General features: G+C 43.8%; 1 protein-coding gene across 1 annotated transcript in view; it reads right to left on the bottom strand.

The window, feature by feature from the left end:
• The window catches only part of LOC115177480 (cyclin-dependent kinase 14), a 207,782-nt gene extending 195,520 nt beyond the window's left edge, over positions 1 to 12,262 (bottom strand). Inside the window, exons 1-2 of the mRNA XM_029738290.1 lie at positions 11,794 to 12,262; positions 7,019 to 7,050 (exon numbers count right to left, since the gene is read on the bottom strand). Of these exons, the coding sequence (XP_029594150.1) occupies positions 7,019 to 7,050; positions 11,794 to 11,887 (126 nt within the window). The 5' untranslated portion in view covers positions 11,888 to 12,262. The remainder of the gene's footprint in view (positions 1 to 7,018; positions 7,051 to 11,793) is intronic.
• Positions 12,263 to 12,492: the final 230 nt, after the last annotated feature.

Below are 12,492 nucleotides of genomic sequence, written 5' to 3'. Positions count from 1 at the left end.
TCATTATTTATTTGAGGCTAAATTGATTTTATTGATGTATTATATTAAGTTAAAATAAGTGTTCATTCAGTATTATTGTAATTGCCATTATTACAAACAAATAAAAACAAATCGGCCGATGAATCGGTATCGGCTTTTTTCCGGGCCACCCAATAATCGGTATCGGCGTTGAAAAATCATAATCGGTCGACCTCTAGCCATAATAATAATAATTCAAAATCCAGAAAAGAGCTGTTAAATTCTACAACCACCTAAAAGGAAGCGATTTCCAAACCCTCCATAACAAAGCCATCACCTACAGAGAGATGAACCTGGAGAAGAGTCCCCTAAGCAAGCTGGTCCTGGGGCTGTGTTCACAAACACAAACAGACGCCAGGACAGCAACACAATTAGACCCAACCAAATCATGAGAAAAAAAAAAGATAATTACTTGACACATTGGAAAGAATTAACAAAAAACTGAGCAAACTAGAATGCTATTTGGCTCTAAACAGAGAGTACACCATGGCAGAATACCTGACCACTGTGACTGACCCAAACTTAAGGAAAGCTTTGACTGTGTACAGACTCAGTGAGCATAGCCTTGCTATTGAGAAAGGCCGCCGTGGGCAGACCTGGCTCTCAAGAGAAGACGGGCTATGTGCACACTGCCCACAAAATAAGGTGGAAACTGAGCTGCACTTCCTAACCTCCTGCCAAATCTATGACCACATAAGAGAGACATATTTCCCTCAGATTACACAGATCCAAAAATAATTAGAAAACAAACCCAATTTTGTTAAACTCCCATATCTATTGGGTTAAATACCACAGTGTGCCATCACAGCAGCAAGATTTGCGACCTGTTGAGACAAGAAAAGGGCAACCAGTGAAGAACAAACACCATTGTAAATAAATACAACCCATATTTATGTTTATTTATTTTCCCTTTTGTGATTTAACTATTTGCACATAATATGACATTTGTACTGTCTTTATTCTTTTGGAACTTTTGTGAGTGTAATGTTTACTGTAAATTTGTATCGTTTTTTTCCAATATTGTTTATTATCTAGTTCAATTGCTTTGAAAATGTTATCATATGTTTCCCATGCCAATAAAGCCCTTAAATTGAATTGAATTGAGAGAGAGAAAGAGTTCAGTCAGAGCCAGGGGCGGGCTTAGTGATTTGGAGGCCTCAGTCAGAGGCCAGTCTGTATTACCTTTTAATGTGAACACAACCAGTCATGATGTTTTTATCTGATTGTCAAATAATCACTTCAAAAGTAGGTTACCTTCGCACATTCATCCAAAATAATTCCAGCATCCAAACAGTGCACTGTGTACCCACCAACTTTCCTTCAATTCGCAAGAGGCTGAAACTATCTCACCGGCGAAAGCATCCGAGCTAGCGAAACAGCACCCCTCTGTCTTACAATATGTAGCCCATATATCTGGTTCGGGTTTCGTCGGAAGGAGTGTACCAAAGCGCAGCGTGGTAAGTGTTCATGATTTTTATTATCAAAAAACACTCAAACAAAATAACGTGAGGGAAAAACGAAAGCGCACAGTTCTGTCAGGTACAGAATAACAAAACAAAAAACAACTACCCACAAAAAACAGGTGGGAAAAGGCTGCCTAAGTATGATTGGGAACCTCTGATTGGGAACCCTACTCGGCCAAAACAAAGAAATAGATAACATAGAATGCCCACGCCACATCACACCCTGACCTAACCAAATGGACAAATAAAACTGCTCTCTAAGGTCAGGGCGTGACAGTACCCCCCCGAAAGGTGCGGACTTCCGGCCGCAAACCTGAACCTATAGGGGAGGGTCCAGGTGGGCATCTACCCTTGGTGGCGGCTCCGATTCGGGGCGTTGCCCCCGCTCCGCCCGCTGATCCCTCCGCTTTTGTGTCACCGGACCGTGGATCAACGCCGGAGGAACCGGACCGTGGATCAACGCCGGAGGCTCCGAATTGGGAACCCCCACTGGAGGTTCTGGAGTGCAGACCGCCACTGGAGACTCCGGACTGCAGACCGCCGCTGGAGACTCCGGACTGCAGACCGCCACTGGAGACTCCGGACTGCAGGCCGTCTCAGGAGGTTCCGGACTGCAGGCCGTCTCAGGAGGCTCCGGACTGCAGGCCGTCTCAGGAGGCTCCGGACTGCAGGCCGTCTCAGGAGGCTCGGGACTGAAGGCCATCTCAGGAGGTTCCGGAATCTAGGCCGTCTCAGGAGGCTCCGGACTGGGAACTGTCGCCGGAAGCTCTGGACTGGGAACTGTCGCCAGAAGCTCTGGACTGGGAACTGTCGCCAGAAGCTCTGGAACGGGAAGGCGCACTGGTGGCCTGATGTGTGGGGCTGGCACAAGTGGCGCCAGACTGGTAACACGCACCTCAGGGCGAGTGCGGAGAGCAGGAACAGGACACACCGTACTGGGCAGGCGCACTGGAGGCCTAGTGCATGGAGCCGGGACAGGTGGCACCAGACTGGTGACACGCACTTCAGGGAGAGTGCGGGGAGCAGGCACAGGACATACCTGACTGGGAACACGTACTTCAGGGAGAGTGCGGAGAGTAGGCACAGGACGTACTGGGCTGTGGAGGCGCACTGGAGACCTGATGCATAGAACCGGTGCAGGATATACTGGACCGTGAAGGCGCACTGGAGGTCTGGAGCGTAGAGCTGGCACAACCCGTCCTGGCTGAATGCTCACTTTAGCCCGGCAAGTGCGAGGAGCTGGCACAGGACGAACTGGGCTGTGAAGGCGCACTCGCGACACAGTGCGTAGAGCTGGCGCAGGATATCCTGGGCCGAGGAGACACACTGGAGACCAGGAGCGCTGAGCCGGCACAATCCGTCCTGGCTGAATGCTCACTTTAGCCCGGCAAATGCGGGGAGCCGGCAACAAGCGCACCGGGCTGTGAATGCGCACTGGAGATACAGTGCGCATCACCGCATAACACGGTGCCCGACTGGTCACATGCTCCCCACGGTAAGCAAGGGAAGTTGGCTCAGGTCTCAACCCTGACTCTGCCAATCTCCCCATGTGCCTCTCGTGCTTCCGTCGTTGCCGTGCTAGTTCCTCATATCGTCGTCGTTCTGCTCTCGCTGCTTCAATCTCCTCCTTCGGACGGCAATACTCCCCGGCCTGCCTCCAGGGTATGATTCCCAATCAGAGACAACGATAGACAGCTGCCTCTGATTGGGAACCCTACTCGGCCAAAACAAAGAAATAGATAACATAGAATGCCCACCCCACACCACACCGTGACCTAACCAAATAGAGAACTAAAACGGCTCTCTAAGGTCAGGGCGTGACAATATCTGATGCTGTCTGGCCAAAAAAGACATGCCAGACAGCGTCAGATAAATGGGCTACACATAATGTAATGTCCTCTGCTTAGACGACGATGGCAGTTTTATCAGCAGCACCTGCCTTTTTACTGAAGAAATGTGTATTGTATCCTCCTAGAGTCCAAGTACGCAGGGCTGGGTCAAGAACCAGTCTTTCCTAAATAGCAAAATGGGGTGGAGACCAGACGTAAACCATTGCAATGTTGCAAACTAGTATACGGACCAACTCTCTGCAAAATGTGTCCTATCCGGTCAGAAAACAGTGCCGAACATAACACCTGGGACCAATAGGCATGTGGGGGAGGGTTCTTGAAAACACCCAATCAAAATATTGCTGCTAGGAGCCAGAGGACCATTCAAACTGTTTTTGCAATACAAAATTCTCCACACAGCGACGCGATTTTGGAGGTATGGCAACGTGAGACTACTTCTAAACAAACATATGGAATTGTTTTAAGATGCTCATACCACGGACGATTTAGATATTTGATTTAGAATTTTAGGTTACAAAAATATTATTTGATGAAATATTACATTTGGCCTTACTGCTATTATCCTATAGAAACTAATTGAATGATATATTCATACATGAAAACCTGTATACCTTTGACGTGGAAATGCCCTATTCACTTCCATTCATTTTTCGCCCCGGTACCGAGTTACCTAATTTGACAAACATTGCTGTAGCTCTGCCACCTTCCGCCAACATCGGTGGATATCTCTATCTTAAACACAGATTGTGATGGAGATGTATTTATTGTCTCGAGTGGAGGGGGGGGAATTTATTTTAATATTATTTTAAAATGCCCAGCTCATGAGGTCCATTGATGATGTGAGGCCTGAGGCAATTGCCTCTTCTACCTAATGGTAAGTCCACCAGTGGTCAGATTCTCTATACACAAGCAGGGAGAGGAGATGCTCATTATGAACTGACAGGTGGTAGGGAGAGAGGGACAAGGAGAGAGAGAGCGAGAGAAAGAGACAGAGAGTGACAGAGAGGGCAGTGAGCACCAGTCCAGGCCAGTGTTATGTAAAGTCCTAAGAGAGATGTTGACCCGTGGCCTGGACCTCAGAAAGGAAAGAAAAGGACAGAGGAACATAGAGAGAGACAGAGAGAGAGAGAGACAGAGAGAGAGAGAGACAGAGAGAGAGACAGAGAGAGAGACAGAGAGACAGAGAGAGAGAGAAAGAGACAGAGAGAGGAGAAGAGACAGAGAGAGAGACAGAGAGAGACAGAGAGAGAGAGAGAGAGAACAGAAGGAGAGAAGAGACAGAGAAGAGAGAGGAGAGACAAGAGAGACAGAGAAGAGGAGAAAGAGACAGAGAGAGAGACATAGAGAGAGACAAGAGAAGAGACAGATGAGAGAGAGAGAACGAGAGAGAGAAGACAGAGGAGAAGAGAGAAGAGGAGAGAGAGAGACATAGAGAGAGAGAAAGAAGAGAGAGGACAGAGAGAGGACCAAACAGAGAGAGACAGAGGAGAGAGAGAAAAGAAGAAACAGAGAGAGAGAGACAAGGAGAGAGAGGAGAGAGAGAGACAGAGAGAGAGAGAGAGAGAGAGAGAGACAGAGAGAGAGAGAAAGAGAGAGAGACAGAGAGAGACACAGAGAGAGACAGAGAGAGAGAGAAAGAGACAGAGAGAGAGAGACAGAGAGAGAGAGAGAGAGAGAGAGACAGAGAGAGACACAGAGAGAGACAGAGAGAGAGAAAGAGACAGAGAGAAAGAGAAAGAGAGAGAGAGAGAGAGAAGAGAGACAGAGAGAGACACAGAGAGAGAGAGAGACAGACAGAGAGAGACAGAGAGAGACAGAGAGAAGAGAGACAGAGAGAGACAGAGAGAGACAGAGAGAGACACAGAGAGAGACAGAGAGAGACAGAGAGAGAGAGAGAAAGAGACAGAGAGAAAAAGACAGAGAGAGAGAGAGAGAGAGAAAGAGACAGAGAGAGAGAGAGAGAGAGAGAGGGCAGCAAAGAGTAATTGCCCATCACTTTTATAATCTGTGTAGGGCTTTGCAAGAATACAGGGACATGGGAGGAGGGGACATCCCCAGAGATTTTACACTACATGACTTCTAAAATCTTAACAACTTGGACGTGGTCACATTTCATGATTTCCTTGTCCCAAATCTTTCCTTCCTTCCATCCTCAACCCCAGGACGTGGCTGCTCACTTTACACAATGATTCCCTAGATGATCCTGCCCTGCGTTTCTCGGTTGTCGTAGGAAGAAAATGCTGACACGCAAACAGTGAGCTGTTTTATAAGTGTGCACATTATTATGTGCAGAAACATTTTTAAAAAGCCGGAGGCGCAGAATATGAACTTAAAATGAAATAATAACGATAATATGAATTTATCTTTTTGGTTTATGTCATGGTAGGACGCAGACGTAATATTGGTAGAGTTCGTTTTGCGTGGTGGGTGGAGATTTTACTTAAGGACCAATGGAATGAGCAAACTGCGCTTATCTGGGGCACCGGGCCATGTAAAACGAACTTGCACATTGAAGGCAGCCAAGTTCTCTCCACAGCTCCACCAATCTGTCCTCCATCACCTCGTTCCACACGGTGCGTGTTGTTGTTGCTTTCCTTCACGCCATCATTGTTTTGGTCTCACATGCTGACTGCTCATTGGCTATTGGCAGCAGTCCTTGCCCAATCTCGTCGTAGCACTGCTCATACTACAAGATGCACAACCAAAATTATCGGGACATATGACAGGGGTCTGGAGAACGCAACAGCCATCATCGGTGCGTCCTTGACCCACTCAAACTATGCGAGTCCCGACGTATTGATCCTAGCCCAAGTTCAAAGGATTTCACCCCGATCGGGGACGGCAAAAATGTGGGGAATTTGTGGCAAAATTGTGTAGTGTAGAGCTGTTCAGTTAGTTAATGCAATCCCTGGTTTGTCTGTACCATCACCGCCTTCATAAGCTGAACAGATAAGGTTATCATTAACCAAAGCAAGATCAGCAAACATTCACACTGGCTGCTGACTCCTCAGTCTCTCTACACCTTGTGTACTTGAATTTCCAACTGGAAAAGGGAAAGGCTTAGAGACCACAGGAGTTAAGCCTTATCTTTCACCTAGAACATCTCTTTAGATACCAATCTAAAGCACCGCATTGAGGGCTTGGGAAGAAAATCTATGTTACTTCAACACAAAAGAGCAAGCAAGCAGAATTTCCCTGCCAACGCATTTAACATTTACATCCTAGTGTCTACGGCCTTATCGGCTTCCTCATCAACACACGCGCGCATGCAAGCACACGCATGCTCGCGCACACACACACACGCGCGCATGCAAGCATTGTTATACATTGGGAAAACATTCTCTAATACTTTCATCATTCTGATGTTAGTTTCTCTGTCCACAGAATAATGTGTCTGGTTGGCTTCCTAGTGACAAACACTGGCCCAGAGGACTAAGACTACTGAGATGATAGGACAGCCCTGATGCAGTACACATAAATACATTACAAATCCTATCTAATGACTGTTCATAGAAATAAATTACTGAACTGCATACAGTACCACCACAGTATTGTCTGTCTATGAATTCAATCCATGATACCACACAATAAACACAATAGGCATTAACATCAAATATTGTTGTATTGCACTGAAAAATGTGCCAATCATTTCACCAGCTGTCCAAATTTCATTGGTTTTGAACTCACCTCATCAAAGCCACTGTCCTCTTTCTTGAAAGCTGAAAATAGAGAGAAGAAGAAAATCAGGCTCACATTGACATCTTTTGAACAGGGAACAAAAACAGTGACTACAACCACAGTGTGTACTCACTCATAACGAACACACACACGTACAGTACGCACACACACAGCCCTGTAATGGTGTCCTGATTTCCTATTCATGTGATATAGATTCATTATGCTTCCTTCATTAAGGCAGACACTCAGGCAGACAGTCCGAGGTCAATCAACATGATCCGACACTGGCAGCGTTCAGAAGAAGAGTTTGTTTGTGCTTTATTAGACTGACCTTTCAGACACTGCATCATCATTAGTGAATGGCTGGGAACACACCTGGGTTCACTTCAAATAGTATTGGAAATCTTTAAATATACTTTAGCTGTGCTTGATCGATCTTGCCTGGCGCAACAGAACCCAATAGAATAGTCCCAAAAGTGCACACCCCACCCAAATGGCATTCTAGGCAGGCTTAAACAAACACTAAAAGTAATTTTGAAAGATTTCAAACAATATTTGAACCCAGGTGTGGCAGGGAAAGAGCAACACAACACTAGCAGCCCATTGTTGTGACTGAGGAGCTCTTGTCTTCTCTCTCCACTATAAATATAATTACAGGAAGTCATAGTGATTGCACTGGACAGCTATATTCTTCGTATTTATGAAAAGGAAGGTAAACAATGCTGTGTTGCCGGTGTGATTGTTTCCTCCTTGACAGCTAGATGTACTGTATGGCACATTCAGTGCCAACCAGATCTTATCTTTAGCTTTGTTTTTAACTGTGAAAGACAAACCAATCCACATTGCCTGGGAGGAGTGCTGAAAAATGCTTTTCGGAAACATAGCCTAATATATCTTTTTAATTACAAATTTCTCATAATGAAGTCAATAATAATTATCTGATTGGAGGGTATCACAACTAATCTGTCAGAATGAGAAAGGGGAAGTTGCAGATGGGAGTAACAGTATTTTGTTTGGCCTTGATGTAAAATGACTTATTCATGTCAATGGCATTGTTTTGAGGCAGAGTCATCTAGACGCGGAGCCAAAGAATTGCATCTTTCTCATCATAGAACAGAGACACATAGAGGAGAGGAGAATTTCCTCAAAGTAGAAAACACAGCAGGATCATTACAACTACAGTAAATGGGGACTTGAGTCAATACACAAGACTCTGTACCATTGTTATTAGTTTGAACACTCCTTCACATACAAGTCTGACATATTGAACATTTCCAAAACAGAACTAAACACGGACTCGTATTCTAGAACATAAATATAAGATACTGTAAATGATATCACCTGTCTACAAGTCACTGTGTTATACCATGGTAAGGAGGCGCATAGAAAAGAAAGAATAGTCTACATCAACTGCATGCATTTCTGATCATCAAGTAAAGAACTGTGTGGGAGTCATACAACATAAAGGGAGAAAAACAGGGAGACAATTTTTGCCCAACTTCACTCGAAAGTAAAGAAGAAAAAACAAATACTCTCACACTTCAGAAAACCAAATCGGCCCATAACTTCTACTGCTTTCCTTTATATCCTACATGAAACATATCCCCCTTGAAGCTACAACTAAACTAACCTCCTTAAATCACTCAGGCTACATTTGTATTCCATGCTTATGGGATGAATGTGAATTTGTAAGCAGAGGAACAAGCTAAAATAAAATGCATGCCATTCTCTTTCCAAACAAAGACAACAAACGATGCAACGTTTCATCCGTGTGGGATATATATATTCATTATTCAACAGTAAAGCAAGTTATTATTTATGGTGACAAAGTAAAATATAAAGGTTAAATAAAGGTTAAATAAAAGTTGTTTTATATATATTGACATGTACAGTAGGCCAGGGTTCCACAACTGGTGGCCCACGGGTGATTTTATTTTTTTGAATAAAATCATACTTTTTTTATTATTGTTATCATTGTTGGACATAAAGAAAAAAATTGAGAAATCGGTTCCAAAGTATTCCCACACATAATACAGAGATATACAGTGTATGCGATCGTGTACAGATGTAAGAAAGGTTTAAAATTCTTATGTTTTAGTCAATTTGCAGTCTACAAATGATTTGTAATTATGTTCCGGCCCCCTGACCATCCGCTCAAGAAGAAATCAGCCAGTAGCTGAATCTAGTTGATGATCCCTGAAGTAGGCCAACAGTCTCATCCCAGCTAACCTCAGAAGGCTGCATTGTCATAGTGATGTACTGTAAATACACAGTAACAGTCAAAAGACAAGGATAGAGTTGTGATTTTGCAGATCCTACTGTACATGAGCTTAGCACAGTTAGCAATTGACATGCAAGGTGGTAGCATAGCCTGGAATAGCAAGGTAGGATAAATAGCCTACAATCATGGTCCACATCAAATTGGACCATGCTTGTAGCTTGATTGTAGCTAGAGCTACAATCATGCCAGCTAGAATGATTGTAGCTGGCAGCATCATTATAAAGTCCCCGTAAAACACCAGTCTTAACATCAACAGTGAAGAGGCGACTCCGAGATGCTGGCCTTCTAGGCAGAGTTGCAAAGAAAAAGCCATATCTCAGAATGGCCAATAAAAAGAAAAGATTAAGATGGGCAAAAGAACACAGAAACTGGACAGAGGAACTCTGCCTAGAAGGCCAGCATCCTGGAGTTACCTCTTCTCTGTTGACGTTGAGACTGGTGTCTTGCGGGTACTATTTAATGAATCTGCCAGTTGAGGAGAGGAGGACTTGTGAGGCGTCTGTTTCTCAAACTAGACACTCTAATGTACTTGTCCTCGTGCTCAGTTGTGCACCGGGGCCTCCCACTCTTCTTTCTATTCTGGATAGAGCCAGTTTGCGCTGTTCTGTGAAGGGAGTAGTTCACAGCGTTATACGAGATATTCAGTTTCTTGGCCATTTCTCGCATGGAATAACCTTCATTTCTCAGAACAAGAATAGACTGACGAGTTTCAGAAGACAGTGCTTTGTTTCTGGCCATTTTGAGCCTGTAATCGAACCCACAAATGCTGATGCTTCAGATACTCAACCAGTCTAAAGGACAGTTTTATTTCTTCTTTAATCAGAACAACAGTTTTCAGGTGTGCTAACATCATTGCAAAAGGGTTTTCTAATGATCAATTAGTCTATTAAAATGATAAACTTGGATTAGCTAACACAACGTGCCATTGGAACACAGGAGTGATGATTTCTGATAATGGGCCTCTGTACGCCTATGTAGATATTCCATTAAAAATCAGCCGTTTCCAGCTACAATAGTCATTTAAAACATTAATAATATCTACACAGTATTTCTGATCAATTTGATGTTATTTTAATGGACAAAAAATGTGCTTTTCTTTCAAAAACAAGGACATTTCTAAGTGACCCCAAACTTTTGAACAGTAGTGTAGGTTAAAGGATTACGGTTAGGGTTAAGGGAAGGGTTAACTAGAAGGGTTAAGGTTAGTATTAGGGTTATGAGGAAGGGTTAGCTAACATGCTAAGTAGTTGCAAAGTAGCTAGAATTCTAAACTTGTCCATGATGAGCTTTGAACTCGCAACCTTTCCACCCCGACCAACCAACCTACCTTCGTTTTTTTTGCCATAAGTAACAATCTGTCTTATGTAATCATACCAAAGGTAACATATTGTACTAATTTGAGGGTCCAGAATTTTCAATTACTATGTTACGTCTAGTCTATGAGACCAGGCTGAACTATGATGTGACATTGAGTGTGAGTGTATTATTAGGACATGTATGGAAATAATAATATCTACTGGAATACATTAGGGATGTCGCATTATGACTTGGTTACAAGAAGCCTAACTTCTCAAACTAAGCTGTAACGCTCTTTGTTAAACCGTCCGTGAAACACAGACAGACAGTGAGTGATCAATCAATGCCTAGATAGTGCAGTGCACCACGTTGATGCGCTGATGCAGATATCAGCGGCAACAGTGACCAACATGGACAAGGACAATCCATGCAGCAGAAAAGTCAATGCCGACCTTTTTTTCATGCAGCCTCATATTGGTAAATGTTTCCTCTTCTTGTTGCATCTGAGCCGTTAATTTGGGGGTCGACAAATCACATAGGGGGTGATTTTTGGTGAGCCTTTAATGCACCAAACCGTATAGACCAACAGCGGAATGAGAGAGAGAGATAGAGAGGGAGAGAGAGAGAGAGAGAGAGAGAGAGAGAGAGAGGAAGAGAGAGAGAGAGAGAGAGAGAGAGAGAGAGAGAGAGAGAGAGATGCAGTGTGTGTTCCTGCTTAGATGCCTGCGTTTACGCACGCGGACCATTTGGATAGCAAGCTTCTTCCAGTTTTACAATAAGCACATCAGCAATTACCGATGTTTATATGGCAGTAATGATAACACTCAACATGAACTACCCATTTACAATATTCACATAGCTAATATGATAGCCATGTATTTAGAATGCAATATGGTTAATGTAATTTACGGTCACAGTGTAACAATGTGTTGAATGGCAGCAACACAATGACAGTTATTGCCATAATACATCATCGTAATGTCGTAAAAGTGATTGCCACAAGTGTGAATGCCACCGGTGTTTTTTTGTGTAAAGCTTTTTGTAATAGTGAAATTCCACTATCGTCCCGACTAGCTGGGGAGGACATTATTAGAATAATTAACTTAGTTCCCTAGGCTACAGCAGCACCGTTTTCCATAACCGTTAGTACTGCGATAGGCTATGCATTGTTGCACTATAACCGCTACAGTAGGGGTAGGCTACTTACCTATGCGACTGAAGCTCTCTGACAAAGTTCTTCGCAACTTTTTCATTTTGCCGATTTTTTCAGAAGGTTGCGAAGCTGGCATCAGATCACACATCTTGACGGTTGTATTGTAGCAGACAGTGATCTTCACACAACTGGAGAGGAGAACAGGGTTCAAACCAAGGGGTTCTCCGTTCCACTACGCTGTCAAAAAACAGGAAACGTTTATGCTAACGCTTTTGTTTTCAAAAACACATTGGTGTACTCTTCTCGGGTTTTCTTTGTATCCAACTACATTTCTAAAGTCGGGATTTTCCACAAGATGCCGAGTATGAAGCTGTAAAAGAAAACATGCGCTGGCTGATTCTCTGTTCTCTCTCTGAAACTGAACGGGTTGTTGAGTTCTTTCTTTCTCCCAGTCTCTCTCTCACTCACTCTCTGCTCTGCCCCCCTGCAATCTGGTTGTCATTTTTGGGATTCTCTCTCTCCGGTTTGCGAGAGGGGGAAAAAAATACACTCCAGCAGAGCTGCAAGCCCCGCCTAGGATACCCAACGATTGGCCAAATAAGAACAGGGGATTCTGTGATTTGCCAATGATCTATCAATCATGCTTTTGTGCCGCTCGAATACAAAAAATATATAAAATTCTTTGCGCAGGGTTCATAGCCCAGGGAACCGCTGTTCAGATAAAAGTAACTCACAAACTATACTGTGGCATTT

The sequence above is a fragment of the Salmo trutta genome, chromosome 37 (genome assembly GCF_901001165.1).
Source record: "Salmo trutta chromosome 37, fSalTru1.1, whole genome shotgun sequence".
Lineage (NCBI taxonomy): Eukaryota > Metazoa > Chordata > Actinopteri > Salmoniformes > Salmonidae > Salmo > Salmo trutta.
The sequence above is the reverse complement of the archived record's forward strand: the minus strand, read 5'-3'. Positions and strand labels throughout refer to the sequence as shown.